Raw genomic sequence first — 21,081 nt, 5'->3', positions numbered from 1 at the left:
TATCTATCTATGATTCTACAGTCCTTGTGGAACTCTGACGCCTTTTCAGTTTCTTAATTTATGCACAGTCAATAGGAGTCCTTGGACGGGGGATCAGCCCGTCGCAAGGCCGCTACCTACACACAGAACAGCACAAACACAGAATAACCGCACACAGACATCCATGTCTCGAGTTGGATTCGAACTCACGATTCCAGTGTTCGAGCTGGAGAAGACGGTTCATGCCTTACATTGTACCTTACGGCCACCGTGATTGGCAACTAACTAACTAATTTAGTAGATAGTTCAGCAACTGAATATTATACAGTTAACTAAATGATTGACTGACATCTGCTGGATTTAAGGTTCTCACAGTGGTGACTATGACAGGACTATTTTCTGGGATGTGACGCCGTACTGTCCGGTAGAATTATGACAAATACACTGATTCCTTAGTCATCCAGGCCATAATATAGTAAGTATACCTACTGAGTTATGCCGGTTAACGCGATTTTCAGCACTCCCTGTATCTTGGCTATTTTATGAACACACGCCCCTTCAAATAAAGCTGTGACTTAAGCTTGAGCTGTAACCAAGTGCACAGGATCTTGTTACCACCATTGTGAAAAAAAAATAACATATGGCAAGGCATTTAAAATCAGGAGAACGATATAACACACGCAGCACAGCTATGGCAGGCTCCATTTTCTTCTCTTTGTGTAATTTCCGGTCTTTTGTTTCAGCTTCAAGTCCTCAACTGAATCGTAGCATCAGAATGAGCTAAAGACGAAAAAGTCACCAAGTTTCCTGACTATTTCACGTTGGTTTCTTACTTCTTCGACCCTGAAGATGGGGGTGAATGTTCTACCGAAATGTTGACTGAATTGTACCGGACTACACGGCTTTATATCAAAGAAGACAGAACTCTTCATAGGCACCGCTTCGCGATCCTCAAATCATACAAAGTGCAGCATCGTTTGATAAAACCAGCCTTTAGGCCAGTGGTTCATAACCGGGTGTGCAATCACCCCCGAAGAGTACGAGGTAAGCTACTTTCTTTTACAAGGTAAATCATTGAAAACCTAATTAAGCACAGGCACGTAAATACACCTGCTGTGTCATCGATCGTATGTATTTATTAATATAAAATGGTTTCTAAGCCGATCACAGTGGCCGCGCGGTCTAAGGCATGAACTGTATTCTCCCGCTCAAACATTGTGGTCGTGGGTTCGAATACACTAGAGGGATGGATGGATGGATGTCTGCGTTTATTCAGTGTTTGTACTGTTCTGTGTAGGCAGCGGCCTTGCGACTGGCTGATCCCCCGTGCAAAAAGTCCTTCCGACTGTGTAAAAGATCAAGAAATTGGAAAAGTGGACAAGGCCCATCAAAGGGCTGTAGAGCCATAGGCAGGCAAGTAGGTACGTAGATTTGGGACACATTTGATGCTGCACATTACTAGGTCTTATAGCAATTCATGTTAAATCAATCTGACGACAAATTAAATATTTCTCAGAGAACACTGGGCCCTAAGGGGGTAAGACTAAACCTGGCGGTTCGTGATTCAGGTTAAGTAATACATTTGTCTATCCCGGCTTAGGGTTCGTGAGTTGAATCAATATTCTTGAGACGTATTAACTGTAAATTTTAACGAATTCTTCCTTTCACTACATACGACACAGGTCGTATAGAAAACACCACGTTCAACAGTTCTTCCACTGCTGTAAGTGTATTCGTTGTTTCGGGAAAGTGTTTACCGAGCCGTTGCCCCGCAATGTCCGTCACTTCTGGCTCCACTATTCCGGCTTTTAGGCGTTATATTAGCTTAATTTCAGTAGCTGTTAGAATACACACACACACACACACACACAGGAAGGTGATATCATAAGCCTCCTTTTATTTTTTAAAAATAAGGAAATTAGGCTAGAAATGGGATTTCATACTGGAAATACCAATAAAATTACGATAATTCTGATAATAATTATGATTGTGCACAAAATAAAGAAAAGAACTGAACACGTATAAGGGTTATAAATGCAGGAGGACGTGCTGATCATTAAACTCGCGCGGGATTAAAGAGTTTCAATTTATAAGCAATCTTGATCACGTTCAACTTCAGTACATTTAACGTATAAAACAGTCTCAAAAGAGAGACAACGCATTTTCTTCTATTCCACTGATATCCTGTATGACAGACGTCACAGCAGCTGTTCAGCAGTTGGCATAACAACTACTTGAGATACAACGTAAGGCAGTACAAGCGAAGTCGTTTGAACGACGACAACAGAATACCAAATACAGGAAATCAAGTGTCGCGTAATAAGAACATAAAAACGTTACTAGAAATTGCGTATGGGTAGGATCTTGGCTGCTGATCGCAGTGGCCGCGCTGTCTAAGGCATGAAGTGTCTTCGCTGGAAAACTGGAACATGGGTTGGGATCCCAATTAAAACATGGATGTTTGTGTACGTTTACTCTGTGTTTGTGTTGTCCTGTGTGCAGGTAGCGGCCCTGCGACGAACTGATCCCGCGTCCAAGGAAGCCTATCAACTGTGTGAAAGATCAAGAAACTGAAAACGAGGCCAAAGTCCAACAAAGGGCTGTAGAGGCATAGATAGATAATTGAAAGTGGGGCGGAACTGCGCAAACGCTGAAAAAGTAACTTACTTACTTACTTGTTACTTGACAAAAGACCGGAAATATAAGAAGTTTAAACTAGGCGGCGGTCAAGCTTACAACCGTTCAAGTGACTAAGCTGCCGTTATAGCATAAGATACGTAAGACAGGTATGATCTGCTGTCCAAAGCCTGGACTGACAGAGGACTTTTGGGTAGCGCAAAAGGAAGAATTTTCAGTAACATGATATACAAGTATGTACGATATGTTCACTTGACAAAGGCCACGCATATTCATAAGAGACTAACACATCTCGTCAGAGACGATGCTACAAAAGGACTATGATCACAAAGGTTCAGTTGCAAATCTCTGGTCGTGAACCTCGAGGGGCTTGTCGCCGAGGTGAACTGACTGGCGGTAAACTGCCAGTCGTAAAGTAACTCTGACTCAGAGTTTGACTCAGTCTTTAAATAATCAAGTTGGCTGATATTTTCTGTTTTTATGGATTCTATTGTGATAAAAATCAGTAAGGTCCACATCTTCGCTACTCATTTCCTTAATATTCAATTTAATATTATCCTCCCATTGGTGTGCGGCCGCCCTAAGGCATATACTGTCTTCACTCGCTCGGAAGCAGGGATCGTGGGTTCGAATCCCACACAAAGCATGTATGTTTGGTGTGTGGATGCGTTTATTCTGTGTCTGTGTTGTCCTGTATTCAGGTAGAGACATTGCGACGAGCTGATCACCCATCCAAGAAGTCCTACCATCTGTAAAAATGATCATGAAACTGAGAAATCAGCCCTATGCTGCAAAGTGGGAGCAAGAAGAAGAAAAAACTACCCATACTGTTATTTGGAGACCACAGATCCCAAAGTTCCCATGCGATTGTCGTACCAACCTATCTTAAGAATACAGCTCATCTCTTCAGCTGTGTTGAGGAAGCCAGTGAACATTAACAAAGCATGAAGACAGGAAAGCGCTCCAAACAAACACTCGGCGAGAAAGCACTGTCCGCCAGGAATGAATAAGGACTGTCACAGTGAAAAACTTGTTAGCGTGACAAGTTTCTCCTTGTGTTCTCTGTAATCCATCGCGCGACTGACTAGGCTTCAGCGGTCTTCGCAACTGAGAATTCCACAAAGGGCATTCTGAATAAGTTCAGCTACACCCGCTACACCGACATGGTATTCAAAGTAACCATATGTTGGATTGGAGGTTTTCAGAGCGGTGCCTACGAAGATTTTCTTGTGGGAGGAAGCATGCTTCTCGTTGGTTATTTGCCTTGCCTACTCTTCGATCCTGAAGATGGAACCAGTATTTCCTTCCAAAACCAGACAACACACTCGGGATTACTGGGCTTCTAGATGTTGTCCACAGGTCAGGTATTCTAAACAACATAAAGGAACATTTTTCGGAAGGTGGATCTGTTTCCGTCCTCAGGTGAAGGGTGGGAGACATCTGTTATGTTGGGTCCGTTATGAAGAGCCACCCTCAGTCACTGGAAAGTGATTGGGGCTAGCTCTACCTAAAGGAACCAACAGAGTAGGTGTCTCCCACTCTTCACCTGAGGACGGAAACAGATCCACTTTCCTAAATGCTGTGTTCTTTAGAATACCGGATTATGGACCAAGCCCAAAAGCCCAGTAATTTCGAGTGTTACACAATATCGTCAGAACCCATTAGAATCTACACAGACCGCTCAGTGTTATATTCCACAAAATATTACTCCTCAAAATAATCATGTATTTCCGCGCTACTCAAAGGGTAGTAAAGTAAGTAAAGGTAAAGGTATCCCTGTAACAGGCCGTGGAGGCCCATAGGGTTGTGAGATGTTGAGGTTCCCACATTTTCTAGACAATCGGCTCACAGATGGCGGTGAGGTTTTCAGCCTTACGCCCCGGCCGCGCTTTACCCCACATGAAGATTCCTGGTACTGATTTCTGTTAGAGGCTGAGTCCACCCCAGGGCCATAGTGCGGCTGGAAGGATTAGGTAAATTGAAAAAATCCAGTGACCTCATAGGGACTTGAACCCGCGACCTTCCAGCTTGTAACATAGTGCCTCAACCAAATATGCTACCGCGTGCCCCCACTCAAAGAGTAGAACTTTCAAAGTTCCAATATTTCTTAGCACGGTCTCCGCAGGTTCTGTCGTACTTTTTGCATTTGTGACACCCAGCTCAACTGTAATGGCAAAAGATAATGCTCTTCCTGCTAACAGGCCGTGGAGGCCTATAGGGTTGTGTGAGACATCGAGGCTCCCACTTATGCTAGACAGTCAGTTCACAGATGGCGGCGAGGTTGTCAGCCTTACGCGCCGGCCGCCCTTCACCCCCCAGGAAGATACCTGGTACCCATTTCTGTTAGAGGCTGAGTCGATGACAGGGATACAATGTGGCTGGAAGGATTAGGTAAACTGAAAAATGTAATGACTTCATCGGGAATGGAACCCGCGACCTTCAGGTTTGTAGGAAATGATAAGTACACAGGCACCAAGCTATAAAGCATAACCTGTTGCTGTGTTTATGTAAGGGAAGATTTTAAAGTGACTAGATTATACGGCTTCGACTAATGCACTCATTATGCACAATGAGGGTCTCAGTGTCACTGACTGTGTGGCGACGAATGATAAGATGATAGAAGAGCAAATTGTAAATAACTGAGAAGGAAGCGGTCGTGCCCTAACCGAGATACTATCCCGGTATTTGTCTGGAAGGACCGAGGAAAATAAAAAAAAAAATGAGGACAACCGTTGTCTCGGACGAGATTCGAACCGAGAACATCCAAAATATGTCTAGAATGTTGCCGCTAAAGCAATAAAGGAATGAGGAAAGCCACGCAAATCCTATCGGGACAGCCGGCCTGTAGTCCGTAATAGTCGGCAATAAGAAAGAGTTACCCACGACGATGTAGGCCCTGAAGTCGCATAGGCACCGCAGAGATAAGTCACAATAATAACATCAGCATCAAAGGGAGGTGAATAATCAACCTCAAGCAGCGGTCACCTTGGCAACGAGCTGCCGATTATAATTTCTTGTATGTCTGGGCGAGTCACTAAGTCATGCTGGACTCGGCAATGAAGAAAAAATATCCAAACCAGGGCCGGGTATCGAACCAAGGCCAGTTGACTCCACAGCCAGCAACTTAACTGACTAGTCGTCACGGTTCATAGCAGCAATATGATTAAAATAACATAAAAAAGACTGACAGTTGTTTAGTTAAGTGAATGCCATTCGTGAACATACGGCAAAAACCATCTCTTCCGCTCATCTTCTGATCGTGTCTTGTGACCGTCGTGACAGACACTTGCATGGCAATATCTGTCTATGCCATCCATACACTAAGATGCGTGCGCACACACGGACTGCAAGTAGTACTAATTCTGCCTGTAGGTGGCTCTGCCAACAAGTCTCTCTATCGTCAGCCATAGTTATCATCATGAAAGATGGTTAATGAGAAGAGCTTCTTTGCTGTAAGCCAGGATAGCGCAGTCGGTACAGCGACTGGCTACGTGCTGGGGTCGGAGTTCGAATCCCGGTGGAGCCAAGATTTTTCTTTTCTCCACGTAATTCAAACTGGTACTGGGGCCCCACCAGCCTCCTATCCAACGGGTACCGGGGGATCTTTCTCTCCAGGGTAATGCAATCGGAGTGTGAAGCTGACCACTCACCTCCAACTAGTACCAACGTCAAGAATACGTGGATCTATACAACCCCGCATGCCTTCATGGCGGAATGTTCAAGCGGTTCAGTACAGGGACTTTACTTTCAGGTTCTGGCTTCACAGATTAGAACACAGAAGCATGATAAATCTACACTTTCAGGACGAACTTTGCAAAACCGTTAAACCGTTAAAATTTCATTGCATAGCTTCACATACTAATCAGGATATTCACACAGATAAAAACTATCCCTGTAACAGGCCGTGAAGGCCCATAGTGTTGTGAGACGTTGAGGCTCCCACATTCTCAAAACAATCGGCTCACAGATGGCGGTAAGTTTGTCAGCCTTAAGTGCCGGCCGCCCTTTACCTCCAGGAAGATTCCTGGTACTCATTTCTGTTAGAAGGATGAGTCGACTCCAGGGTCATAGTGCGACTGGAAGGAATAGGTCAACTGAAAAAATCCAATGACCTTATCGGGAACTGAGCCCGCGACTTCCGGCTTGTAGCGTAGTGTTTCAACCAACTACGCTATCGCGTGCCCGCGATGTAAGTTGGAATCTTACGTCATAAAAAAACTATTTCAAATGCAAATGCTATATAGTTTCGAAGGAGCTGAGGTCCTCACGGTGGGGACTATGAAAGGGTGCGGTCTTGTGGGTTGTCAGGCTGCGTGGTTCGGATGGAGGGCCCTCTCGGAACCGCACGGGGTTACAACCCAAAAGACAGCAATCCATGATAGTATCATAAATTGTGAGTAGGTACAAGATTAATAAAGTTTGGGTGGCAACGTACTTCAAGGCATCTAACGTCCTCGTATTCGCCTGAGACACAGCCCGTAATCTGGTTGATATTCAAACCATTCTGGTGGCTTGAAATGACGATCGTTCATGAAGAAGGGCAATTCACTATGGACCAAAACTGAAAATTATCCAACCAGTTTCGTAACGACTGCATTTTTTTTTTCAAATCGCTGTCGGCGTTGGCATATTTGTTCTATCCATAGAGTCACGTGACAGATGGCAGTGAGCTGTTCTATGTTCACAACATCAAGATCCCACAGAAACATCCACTACAGTCAATACATTTGATTAAAATGCAAGTCAACAACGGCTTACTAGTTCGTAAAATGAATTACGGCTCCTTTGTGCACATGTTCGAGTTACAGAAGGAATTTCTTGAGTTACTCAGATCATGAAGGCAGCTTCAAGAAAATGGGCATAATTGCTTGAAAGAGCCAAACAAAAGTTTCAGGCGCAGGAAGCAGAGGATATAAATCTTGCCCCAATCTCAATGTTGCGGCGAAGGTTGAATCAATTTACCGAGACGTGCTCTTTCATATAAAAGGAATGCAACAGTGGCCAAGGACTCTGGCCGGGTCACTGCACTGTGTATCAAAATACAGTTCCTCCTTCGAGGAATCCATTTAAGTTACCACGGTATTTGACTTCCATTTCGAGTATCTCAGCATCATACCCGGAGGCAACTACACTAACTCAGATTTAATGGTGTTTATTTAACAACGTCCTTTATGATTTATTTCTTCATGTTATTTATTGTACATTTAACAACGCTGTGAAATGGCAGAATGGCCAATGAATGCGGAACTAGAAATAATGTGAAAGAAAGAGGTAAAATGTAAAAAAGAGGATGTAAAGTTATCCCTGTAACAAGCCGTGGAGGTCTATAGGATTGTGAGACGTCGAGGCTCCCATGTTTTCTAGATAATCGGCTCACAAATAGCGTTGAGGTTGTCAACCTTACGCGCCGGCCGCAGTTACCCCGAGAAGATTCCTGGTACTCATTTCTGTTAGAGGCTGAGTCAACCCCAGGGCCAATCCAATGACCTCGTCGGGAATTGAACCCGCGACCTTTCGGCTTGTAGTATCTCAAGCAATTATGCTACCGCGTCATGGTCTATTTCGAGGTATTAGCTTGAAAGGACTGATGAATACCAAGAAATGCTTCAGGATGACCCAGCGGAGATTTGAACCGTGTGACTCCAGGATATTACTTCGCTAATAAAGGCAGGGCATATAGGTGTAGTCTGGCATCACCAACACGAATTCCATTCCTTATGTTGACCAGGCTGCCTTTTCTCGAATACGACACTAGATTTAATGGGCTTTTCAGCGAGGATTTTCGCGTGTAATACTACGTATTTTCGTCTCTATATTTATCTGTATGAAATTATCACTTAAAAACTGAAACATCACAGAAGGTTTTCGAGACACTGAAGAAAAGGTCTCATGTTAAAGGCTGTTAGGTTGGCAGCCTTCGAACAAGCTTGGTAACTCCCAAATACATGTGGTCTACCGTTATCATGACTGCCTCGTAATATTAAGCTTCTACCTAAGCAAGCGGGGCACGCGGTAGCGTAGTTAGTTGAGGCACTATGTTACAAGCCGGAAGAACGGGGGTTCGAGTCCCGATGAAGTGGATGTTTTTCAATTGCCCTAATTCTTCCAGCCGCACTATGGCGCTGGGGTCGACTCAGCTTCTGACAGAAATGAGTGCCAGGAATCTTCCTGAGGAGTAAAGAGTGGCCTGCGCGTAAGGCTCACAACCTTAGTGCCACCTGTGAGCCCACTGTCTAGATAATGTGGGACCCTCGACGTCTCACAACCCTATGGGCCTCCATGGCCTGTTAGAGAGATAGCTTGTACCTAAGCAAGCAATTCTGTGGTATTATAATCCTAAGCGGACCTATGTATATCGTTGAAAATAAACACTGAATCCAATCCTGGACAAGTTCAATCCAATTCATATTATCTAGGCTCGTTAATCTGAATTCTATTTCAATATTAAGCTTTCATATCAATTATGCTCGTCAGTTCTCGGAAATTTGTTTCCTAGCCAAAATTCTGCGTGTATTATTTGCATGTTCGTCTACCATACTAGTAAAACATAGCCCAGATTATAAGTTATCCATTATTTTAATCACTCCCGTTTCTCACTTATTGCATATCCTTCAAATTGAAACATTTTCTTAGAAATGAATTCTTGTATATCCAGTTTAACCCGTTCCGGGTCCCTGGAAGCATATATTTCTCAAACCCAGCCAAGCGACTGTCTATTGTAGGATAATTATAGCAGTATAGGGCGTGGATCCATATTCCTCTTACACCAATTTTTGTTTATATCATCTCTGGAACTTGCGCGGGTAGGACAAAAGCCAATTATAGTAAGTTTGGAGCGTAGCTAACTTTCTAGTAAATAATATAGAATTACCTCTAGTTCCGTTGATATAATATTCCACATATGGCAAGCCCTTCTATTCAGAAGGGACTGTAGATTCCATCTACCTTATATGTGGAATTATCCAGGGAAAATACACGTGAAGATCTTAAGCCGGAACAGGAGTATAGCAGGTGTACAGTTTTGTGGTTCCAGCGAAATACTTCGCGTAGTACCAGAGGCCGAAGTCAAGCACGCACTGCAGACACTGAAGTTTACAAACAACGCGTAATTTTAAACTATTTTTTAAATTGCGTTCAATTACAGTATATGAAGACATATTATTCCGAGTCAGAATAATGACCAGGCTACTAGGTGGAACCCCGGGGTTCAATTACCCACGGGGATAAAGAGACAAGGGCGTAAAGATGACCGGTCAGCTGCATATATTGCCGAGGTTAAGAATCTCCATTCTACCATGGCCAAGTCAGTCACTCACTGATGCAGTCGAGCCCTTCTCGAGGATCCGCAAATACTGCAGCTACGCAAGAATTTCCCAGCATTTTATGGAACCCGAAGGTTCATTACCGTGTTCACAAGAGCCCTCCACTGGTCCCTATCGTGAGCCAGATCAATCCAATCCAAACCATCCCATCCTATCTCTCTGAGATCAATTTAAATATTGCCCATCCACCTACGCCTTGGTCTTCCCAGTGGTCTCTTTCCATCTGGCTTTCCCACCAATATCTTATATACATTCCTCTTCTCCCCCATTCGTGTTACATTCCCTGTTCATCTCATTCTACTTGACTTGATCATTATAATTACACTTGGAGAAGAGTACATGTTATGAAGCCCCATGGCCAAGTGCTTAATTAAACACACGGTTAACTTTATATGAAGATACATTGTCACGTGATAGAATGACTATAGACTGGGTTTGGACTGTTAATTGGATTTACTTAACGCTTATACACACAACTCATAACTACAAGTAACTATAGCGCTATCGGTCATTCACATGCTCTGCACGTCACTATAGCACGTACTTAGTCTTCTCAGTCTGCGGTGTCTTCACCAGTCGTTGCCTGGTAACGGATCTCAAGAATGCTTCCGTGCTCACATTTTCTTACTGTCCCATAACGAACTAAATTCAAGGTTTGCCCTGCTTATACCACCTCGGCACTGACCGCATAGAAAACCCCTCTCCCAACAGCCCTTCTATTGTTTCGTCACGCAGCTGTCGCACGGACCGCGTAAAGAACTTTGCTTCCAAGTTCATTGGAGCGTGTTAGAAATCTGTTGCCTAGCAACGGGCCTTGTTTACAGAGCTATTACTTAGCAACGGGTCTACACGCTACAATATTAATCCTTAGGATATGGATGAAGTTAGTAAATGTGAGATTACACGTAGATTACCTTCAAATTTAGGTTACGGACTTAGCTTAAGTCTAGAAGAGTACGGTCTTCTGGGTCATAAAGCCGCGTAGTTCGTAAAAGCCCGACGTTTCGGAGGAACCTATCGTGTCCGTGTCGAACAGTAAATCATACAAGCGGCCAGCAAGATGCAGAAGACAAGATTTATACGAGACGTTGCTCTTTTTCCAAATTACGCGGCGTTACATCCCAGAAATCCGTACTCCTCAGAGTCTCTGTTGTGAGTATCTCAAATCCCACTTTCTTAAGTTTCATTTGCGCAACAGAGGTATGGCCGCTGGTAGCCATGGCGACCAAGTGGACTTAAAAGCTCTCCAACTAACTCACTAACTAACTCCACGGTGTTCCAGACATGCCCAATATTCATCACTCTCATGACAAAATTTGTCATTGTTGTCCGTCCAGATTCAATTAAAAACATATCACCTCAGAACCTAGTTCCATTAAGACGACATCAATAGCGCTCTCTTGCCTGCGCCTACGTGTGTCAAACAGTCTTCTTTTGCTAAGTTCTTTCCTTCAAGAATTTTGCAAAATATTCATTTTATCTCTGTGTGAATATTATGAATAGGGGATTCTAGAGCGACGGAAAAAGAATAAGGTTCGAAACCACGACGCGTAGGTGGATGTATCAGTAAAATTCTACATGGCCGCGGCACAGCTCAAGTTGTTAGTCGCTGGCTTCCCACCGCGGTGGCCCGGGTTCGAGCCCGGCTCGGGTGAAGTGGGATTTGTGGTGGACAAAGTGGCCCTGGGGCAGATTTCCTCCGTGTTCTTCGGCTTCCCCTGCCAATCTTCATTCCACCAAATTCTCCATCATCATAATCACCCGGGGCAGGTACAATAGGACAATCAGTGGCCGACGTGCCGAGTGAACCCAGCTGGACTCCACCCTCACCCCCCCCACTAAGCGAATTACTTTAATACAGATGTAGGCCAGTTTCCTTCCAGTTCTTCGCGTGGTCAGCATTCATGATAATCTAATTTCACGCGGTGATATCAAACTTGTTGTGAACGTAATTTTTAAATAATTTAAGAACCAATCGATCACCGAACACGTGATCGCATGAGTGTTAGCAACGACTACTCCCATCGCGGTCAGGGACTAACCAGTTGCCAGGGCTACGGAACAGCTGTAACCCGAGAGTCCACTGAAACGTTGCTACTGACGAGTGGGAAGATGTGCGAGGTATCTCCAAGCAACCATGTTGGGTTAACACTTGCCAGAGTTCTCATGTACTCGTACACTGGAAATATACACAGCAGAGCTCTCATTTACTGAGCAGCTACGGCGAAATTCCACGGTACACACCGTGCCTTGAAATTGTGCTGTACCTCTTCTGCAACAGCTTCACTGTTAACCGCAAAGAAGCTCGGATAATTGTACTTACTTAATTTTTTTTAATTGCTAGTGGGGTGGGACTAAGTGCCTTGTACTGCGGCCACTTCTGGCCTATTGTACCAGCCCCAGATGATAGGTGAGGGTGATTGTGGAGCAATTGGTGGAATGAAGACTGCCAGGGGAAACCGATGTACTCGGAGAAAACCTGCCCCAGCGCCACTTTGTTCACCAAAAATCCCACTTGAGCAGACCCGGGATCGAACCCAGGCCGCCGCGGCGGAAAGCTAGCGACTAACCGCTTGAGCTATGGCGCGGCCTTTGTAGTTACTTACTTTGTTTGGATTCTCTTTCGGTCACAGTGGCCGCGCAGTCTAAGGCATAAACTGTCTTCGTCCGCTAGAACACTGGTGTCATGGGTTCGAATCCCGCTCGAGGCATAGATGTCTGTGTGCGTTTATTCTCTGTGTAGTTAGAGGCCTTGCAGCGGGCTGATCCCCGTTTAAGGAGTCCTACCGACTGCGTTGAATATTATTATATTATTATTATGGTTCTACATCCCTTTGTTGGGCCTTGGTCGCTTTTTCAGCTTCTTAATCCTATACACAGTCGGTAGGACTCCTTGGATAGGGGATCAGGGTGTCACAAGGCCTCTGCCTACACACAGAGCAACACAAACACAGACGAAACGCACACAATATAGACATGCATGCCTTGAGTGGGATTGGAACCCACGATCTCAACGTTCGGGCGAGCGAAGATAATTCATGCCTTAGACCGCGCGGCGTGTTTAGGATTAGGAAACTGTAAAAGGCGGTCGGGGCCCAATAAAGGGCTTTAGAGCCAATTAATTAATGAAATTAAAATTAATCATATGTGTTCTCTTGTGTAGGGATTGATTTTGTGACGGGTTCATACCCCCACTAAGGATTCTTAGCATACTGAATGAAGCACAAAACTTACGCAGCTATAGGGTTGGATGAGACTGAGCCCAATTGGTACGCCGGTCACCATTGGGTCTACTATACCAGCCACGGCTGAAGATGATAATGGCGATAAATGAGTGTGGAACATTTTGCCCCAGTGTCGCTTTGTCCAATATAAACCCCACATTGCCTAACCTGGGATCGAACCCTGGCAGTAGGTGAAGAGACTGAGCCCAGGTAAAGTCATGTGGGATTTGTGGTGGACAAAGTGGCACTGGGGCAGGTTTTCTCTCATTACTCCGGCTTCCCCTGCCAATTCTCATTCCATCGACTGTTCCACACTCATCATCTATCGTTCGGAGCTGGTACAATGGGGCAGTTGGTGGCCGACTTATCAAAGGGACTCAGTCCACCCCAAGAAACTAAAAACGATATTGAGAAATAGTAAAGTAATTGAAACTATAAAAAACAGTTGCTTCTCAAAGGTTCACAAAGTTTTCAGGACCAACTTTAAGAGAACCGGTGTGGATGCTTACCACTTTCGGCGCCCTGTACAGGCGTGAGGATGTACAGCGTCCCGGGCAAGGCTCCATTCCTGCGAGCCACCTCCCTGGCACAGTGTCCGCAGCACTGAGAGCAACAAGGGGCAATTCCGTCTGCCGCTGAGGCAGGCTCGAACAGGGTCAAGTCCAGGCCCTCCAGGTCGCTCTCGTCACCTTCGCCGCAGGTGTCAGAGAACGGTTCGAAGTCCGCTTCGGCGCTCACGATACAACAAGCATCATCATCCTCGTCCTCTTCTTCGCTAAGGGTCGGTGGTTGTGGCGGAGGGGTGGTAGAGGAGCCAGGATCCAGATAGTCACGCCAGGACCCATGCACTCTGAGAGCATCACGCTGAGGGGAACCGGGTACTCGCAGTACCTCCCCTTCTCTGGGAACTGACATGATGGACACTGCATCGATCGTTATAGTGCTGTAGCCGTTCTCTAAGTGTCTCGACGACACTACAGGATATGTTAACACTAATAAAAGGATATCACTTGTCTGTGGGATCACTATGCAAGACTTTCTAAGAACACGCACAAAGTCCAACGATGTATGTAACAGTTTAGAGTTATTAACATGTAATGCCCAGAAAAATTACGGTCTTTTAAGAAGACTTGTCGCTTTCCTCAGGAATGATTATGGCGTCTTGAAGTCATACATTTGCAGGATATTTACAGTTTTTACGACACTATATACCACATATTTTTAAGGACACATCTGGATTTATAGTATGAACATGTTTTGTGATGCAGGTTCTACGTCTTCGGGAGGAGGTATCAAATGTTCCGGGAGAAACCAGAAAAATACGAACCTTCGTCTTTGTCTGCCTGTTCCAGAAGATTAACATGGACATATGGGTACAAAGTGCGTATTTTCGAAGAAAAAAAAACAATTCTGAGAATATTTTAGGTATTTTCGAAAGTATAAAATGCTTTATTTGGAGAAGTTATCTGTAAATATTACGCGTCTCTAAGACATTTCACTGGTTCTAAGATGTGTTTATGTAAGCAGATATGCAAATTTTATTAGATTTTTTTTAATTCGCTTAGTGGGCGGGTGGAGTCCAACTGGGTCCACTCGGCACGGCGGCCACTGATTGGCCTATTGTAGCCTGCTCCGGGTGATTATGATGATGTAGAATTTGGTGGAATGAAAATTGGCAGGGGAAACCGAAATACTCGGAGAAAACCCTCCCCAGAGCCACTTTGTCCACCAAAAATCCCACTTGACCAGACCCGGGATTATGAGATATTACTGGCTTCTGAAGCGGAAACTACGTGCCTTTGATGATATAAAACCACGCTGAACACACTCTTAAGTAGAGAATTTTCATATAATTACGTAAAGAGTTTTACGCAATAACTCTGGGAGAAATATTCTGTAATGACGGGAGAAGTAACTGTGTCCTTGCATTGAAGATATTAATAGCAGTTGAGAGGAAATGTCCAGTGCGTCTGTGTTAGCAGACACATAAATGAATTGCATTCGAAAGGGAAATTACTTGTTTACGGGAATATAATTCAGTATTACTATTTTAAAAGCGGAAAATCACGACTGCACGGAAGTGACAATGTCATTCGCTGAGCAAATACAAGCCTACTGTGGCTCCATACACGGTCTAATTCCGAAATAATTCAAGTTTTTTTAGCACAACTCTATCTTTCCCAATCTAAAATGCCGCAACAGTTGTTACATATCCTCAACAGTACCTTCTCTTCTCATAAAAATTATCTGGACACATAAAAACACATGTCTTCTTGTATTAAAAAGTGCGTAAACGTTTACAATCTCGTGTATAAAACTAATTACGCTTATTACGGCACAGCACAAAACCTATAAATCACTGTTACACTTCTGGGATTCTACTGCCGTACATATCCTTCTGCAACTAGAGTCAGCTAAAGACTTTACTGAGAAACACACGCAGGAGACCAATATGACACGAACAACAAATATGAGCTTTAGAGTAGCACTTCAATTCTCCATTATCTTGCACTGAATGTAAACACTCCTGTTCTTAAGTAAATATTACAATCCCAATTCACTAATTCAACACTTGAACACTATTGAAGGTTGCATCAATCATACTGGAATAAGAATTCAAGAAGCTACAATTTCTTTATGATTTTCAAAAACACGCCATGTTTACTCTCTTTCGACCTGTTATCGATTACTGAACATTCAATTATCGCTTATAACTTCTTTATAACAAATTATGACGGCCATATTCACAGGTTAACTTCATCTGTCACGGTAGTCACAAAACAATTATGTCGAAAATACGACGGTATGGGAATGCTTTGCGTAAGATACACGTTCCAAAGGATCATATACGACACTATTTATCACATCCTAATCGAAAGCACACCTGAAATTATCAGATATACTTATTTATGTATGAGGAACAATCACACGAAAAGAACCTTAACCACAAAAATGCCGGTTCTGGGACAAAACAAACTCGCTGTATATTAACGATTCACTGATCACCATGGCTACTTAAGTAGTCGTAGTGTTGGACAACTGTTGCAAGTAATACGTAAGTGCCCCGTTAGACACAGAGACAGCCGGCAAAGTGTAAACGTCATCACAGGACACCCTTGCGTCTTGCTTGTTAACATATGACTGTAGCTGGCCGTACTGGTGGACGAAACACTACGCCCCGCTATGCACCTGTTCAATGAAGCTGTAAGCCGGACACGGCCGACAGGTTACGAACTTATCCGAACCGATCTCTTGCGTACAAAATGTGTCAATAACAACGTATATTAGGACAGTACGCATAACTATACAAACTGACCTCGCAAGACACATCAACTGTCATTGACCTTACCACATCGATAATTAATCTAGTAAAAAAGGTACAGTTTTCCCTGTGCTTAACTAATTAAGCACTACGTTATGAAGGCGTATGGGTGAATCGATATATAGGTCCACATTTACTTGACCTCTGCACTAGTTCGAGGTGAGTGGTCAGCTTCACGCCCCTGCCGCTTTACCCCCAGGAAAGGGCCCCCTGGTATCCATTGGATCGGAGGCTGGGTGGGCCCCAGAGCTGGTCTGGACGATATGGAGAAGAGAATATTCTGACCCTACCGGGACTCGAACTCCGACTCCTCGGTCGTCCAGCCCGTAGCCAGTCGCTATACCGACTGAGCTGTATCGGCTCACCATAATTAACGTAGTTCAATGTTTAATTTGCAACGTAATAATGTGACGAAAGGAGAATGGTTTGAGTGAGGCCCACCGCACTTGCATTTAGTCAGATGTCAACAAAATGATTTCGTTTCTTGGACTTGAGATTTTCACGGGGATGATGACTATATGAGTACGATCTTCTGGACTGTAATGTCGTGTAGTTAAGAGGAACATATTACCTCCATCTTCAGGGCAGAACAGTAAGCGAAGTAAGAAAACAGCAGAAGCAGGCGACAAGCTCGGCCTCACAGTTTTCTCTCCCGGTCCGCTGTCTCTACTGGCCAGGGCGGGTCACTATCCCCCACTGCCACAACACAGACCTGCATATATATAAAAACTCACCCACCCTGCACACCGAGACCCTGAAGATGGCAACGTGTACCTCCGAAACTTCGGCAACATTGCCCATATCCACACGAAATAAAGGCACAAGTCTGAATTAACATCAATCGAAAACATCATTTACCGACACTGCATGACCTACTGATGTCAGTTGCTAGAGATGCATTTAACAGTACGTACGTATTCTCCCTGTCTCTGCACCAAAAGCCAAGCACATCAGTACAACCCATTTCCCTGTGAGCCAATATTATGCCGGGCATTATCTTCTGAGCTCAGAGTTCGGAGAGATCCCGACGTTCCGGGGGAACACGTCACCTCCCTCTTAAAGGTCCAAGGATAAGCCAAGTAAAAAACCAGCAGAACAAGACGGTAAGTTTGCAAGCTCGGAACAGCTCATTTGCTTAAACCAGAGGTTTCCAGCTGACGGTCCGCGAGCAAATGTTGTCTGCAAAATAGCGTAAAAGGTAGAGTCGTCCCTGTGCTTACCTTATTAAGCACTATGCCATGAAGGCGTATGGGGGAATGGATGTATAGATCCACATTTTCTTGACCTCGGCACTAGTTGGTGAGTGGTCAGCTTCACGCCCCGGCCGCTTTACCCCCGGGGAAAGAGCCATTGGTACCCATTGGATAGGAGACTGGGTGGGCCCCAGAGCTGGTGTGGACGACATGGAGAAGTGAATATTCTTGCCCCCATTGGGACCAGTCACTATACTGACTGCGCTATCTCGGCTCTCCGGAAAATAATATAGATATACGTGCATCCAGCATTACTTGCTCTAATCAAATACACAAACTTAAGAATGAAAACTGAGGTTTTCATATCGGCGAAGATTTAGACTGTGGTATTCTCGGTTAAGGCGCCAAGTATTATGGTAGACGTTACAAAACATTTGAGAGCAATCTTCTTCCTCTATCATCAGGTCTTCTGCTTCAAGATATAGGCAATAGGTTCCTCCGAAATGCTGACACATCTGACTACAACGGAGTCGTAACCCAGAACACACGGAACTGTTTTATCTTTTTAGTAACCTCTACAAAAGATGGACCTAAGTGATGAGGCTGACGACTTAAACGCTTTATATGTGGAGAAAGAGCCTACGATACATAGTATTAGGCAGGCCCTAGAACTTGGTTTGAACCCGTGACAATGAGATAAATTTCTATCCCTACTTAAAATCGAACTCCGGTCTTCAATTTGTACCGTAATTACGAATTGTAGAACTCATCTTGAGTTTTTGTAGCCTGTGTCTAGCTACAGAGAGACTTCCTGCGAGCATGGATTCGGGGGGAAGAGCGTTCCCCCTCTTTCTGTCCTGTTCCCATTTCATACTGTATCTGGAATTATTAATCTTGCAGAGAGTCGGTAGGATTCCTTGCACTGGCGATCAGCCCATTTTAAGGCTCCTACCTACACAGGGATAAGGCACACATATATCCTTGTCTCGAGTGGGCTAAGGCATTTCGTGCTTCAGTTTTCACCGCCACTGTGATCAGCACTACCATCTCACACGTACAGAAAATTGAACACAATTTGTACATCTCGTGCTGTATTGATTCTCTCGTTGCTGGTCTGGAGCTATCCACGCCTGTTTTGCTGCAGTAGTTGCCGGTCAGCGGTAACGGAAACACGTGAAGTAAGGTGATTAACCCTCAATCGTGAGCAAGGCAAGGCGGTGCTGGTATGATGCACGTCTTCTAACACTACAAATTGCTTAAAAAATAAATGGAAGGTGTGCATTTAAGGAAGGGACCTCAGAGGCTGTGCTAAGACCAACTGGCTAGCATTCTAGGCGACGGAGTTCGCAGTGACAGAGCAAACTCCATGCTGCTTCCCACACGCATTATCAACCTTTGACAGTTTACTTGTCTTTTTTTTCCTTGGCACTACAGCCCAGTGGGCCTAGGCCTGCCTCCATGAACTTCTCCGTTCACTTCGGTTTTTCTAGATCTTACACATTCGGTAGGACTCCTTGGGCGGGTGATCAGCTCGTCGCAAGGCCTCTACCTGTAGACAAACACAGAAAAACGCACACAAATATCCATGCCCTGAGTGGGATTCGAACCCACGATCCCGGATTCCGAGCGAGCGAAGACAGTGCATGCCTTAGACCGCTCGGCTACCGTGACCGGCAGTTTACTTGTTTACGAACACGAAATACGAGTATAATGCAATCGTATGAAACATTTGAGTTCTTCACGGCGGTAACTATGAAGAAAGCAGTCTTCTGGGATGTGGTGCCGTGTAGATGTTGTGTTAACTGACGTTTCGGAGAAACGTATCGCCTCCATCTTCAGGGTAGAAGAAAAAAGAAGAAAATTCGCGAGCGAGGAACCAGCGTGAGCAGACGCTGACAGACTAATGTCGAGAATAAACCCAGCTGTATAAGAGCAGGAAGAGAAGGGAGAGGGGCTACATGGGAAATCAGTAGAGAGGAGAGGAGAAGAGTCTGGGAAGGTGGGCCAGAGACACGTTCCTCCGAAACGACGGTTAACACAACATCTACACGGCGCCACATCCCAGAAGACAGCTTTCTTCATTATGCAATCATATTCGCCATATGTACCTTTATACTCATGTACAGTAACAGCAAAAAGTACTACAAGAAGTTGTGGCTGGAGTGCAGCATTGCAGAATTCAAGGAATCGGACTTTATTGTTTTACATTGCTGTAACATGCGCGTAAATGGGACACATAATGAGAAGCTAACACGACCCCATTCAAGTAGTTTATTTTCGAAATTCTTAGTAAATTCCATATTTATGCGTCTATATTAAGAATTCCTGGATATTTAACTGTTTCATATCGGTTCAATGTTGTGACATGTAGACCCACTGCCAAACAGCAGCTGTTTAATCAGGCAACAGTGCAACAGCCATTGCTAGGGAACAGTTCTGTAGACAAGTTGTTCCCCCATCAACGAGAGAACACGCAATAATGGAAAACGTTTTGAGCGGTCGGTACCGGGGCTATATAACAAGGACTAATAATTTAGTTGAGTTGGGCTATATATGGATGCCTCAGTAAAATATTGTCCAATGAAAACGCATCCTCTCGTGAGAGAGGATGGTCCATAAGGACTATGACTGCAAGGGATAAGTCGAAAAAAAAAAAAAAAAACTCTGTTCGTGATCCTCAAGGGGCTTGGTGCCAAGATAAACTGATCAGCGGTAAAACGTCAGTCGTAAAGTAACTCTCATTCTGAGTTGGATTGAGTTGAATATGCTGACAGTTGCAGTTCTGAGAAGTGACAAGCTGGTAGCCGCGGCCGGAGACAGTTCGGGAACCCAGAGGAAGGAGAACGTCCTCAGTTGGAAACCGCTACCAAGCAACGACTAGTTAAGACTGAGAAGACTTTATGCGTGCTGTACTTACAGTGAACTTTGGGGTGTGTAACTCAGTGAGGCTGTCGTAGTTACTTGTAGGTACGTTCTGTAAGTGTTCAATAAATCCGATTACCAATCCAAACCCCATCTATAGTCACATTCTATCAAGGGGCAATACAATTCCTACTTTACATAGACAAAGACCAACTGATTAGTATTGTTTAGGGAAACAATTACTGTTCATTAGAGGGATTTTATGAAATACATAAACAAACTATTTGGGCAAAATATGGAGTTCTGTTTTTAAAACTGAAGCAGGTGGTTCGTACAGTAACCATTATGCCTTAAAGGTTTAAGTCAAATGATGAAGAGTATACAAGATGATTAGCGTGCGGTTGAAGTACTGTTGCTCTCGCAACGGTAAGGTTTCTTGGTCGCGTCTGTGGGGAAAGCACATCGTTGATGTAGTGGTTAAATTATCGAACTCTTCCTGCTTCTGATCAGAATAAAAGCAACAAACACGTCAGACTTCGTGT

General features: G+C 44.4%; 1 protein-coding gene across 4 annotated transcripts in view; it reads right to left on the bottom strand.

The window, feature by feature from the left end:
- Window positions 1–21,081, bottom strand: part of LOC111865176 (probable Ras GTPase-activating protein) — a 569,826-nt gene that overhangs the window by 361,726 nt on the left and 187,019 nt on the right. For 2 of the 4 annotated variants that reach the window (XM_023852972.2, XM_033751718.1), the window contains exon 1: window positions 13,672–14,713. The exons of 1 other annotated variant lie outside the window; for it this stretch is intronic. In XM_023852972.2, coding sequence (XP_023708740.1) covers window positions 13,672–14,077 — 406 coding nt within the window. In that variant the 5' untranslated portion in view covers window positions 14,078–14,713. Of the gene's footprint in view, window positions 1–13,671; window positions 14,715–21,081 lie in introns of those variants that run through there. One more of the 4 variants, XM_033751717.1, reaches the window with a different exon arrangement.

This window comes from Cryptotermes secundus, unplaced genomic scaffold, assembly GCF_002891405.2.
Source record: "Cryptotermes secundus unplaced genomic scaffold, Csec_1.0 scaffold238, whole genome shotgun sequence".
Classification (NCBI taxonomy): Eukaryota; Metazoa; Arthropoda; class Insecta; order Blattodea; family Kalotermitidae; genus Cryptotermes; species Cryptotermes secundus.
This window is presented reverse-complemented; position numbering and strand designations above follow the sequence as displayed.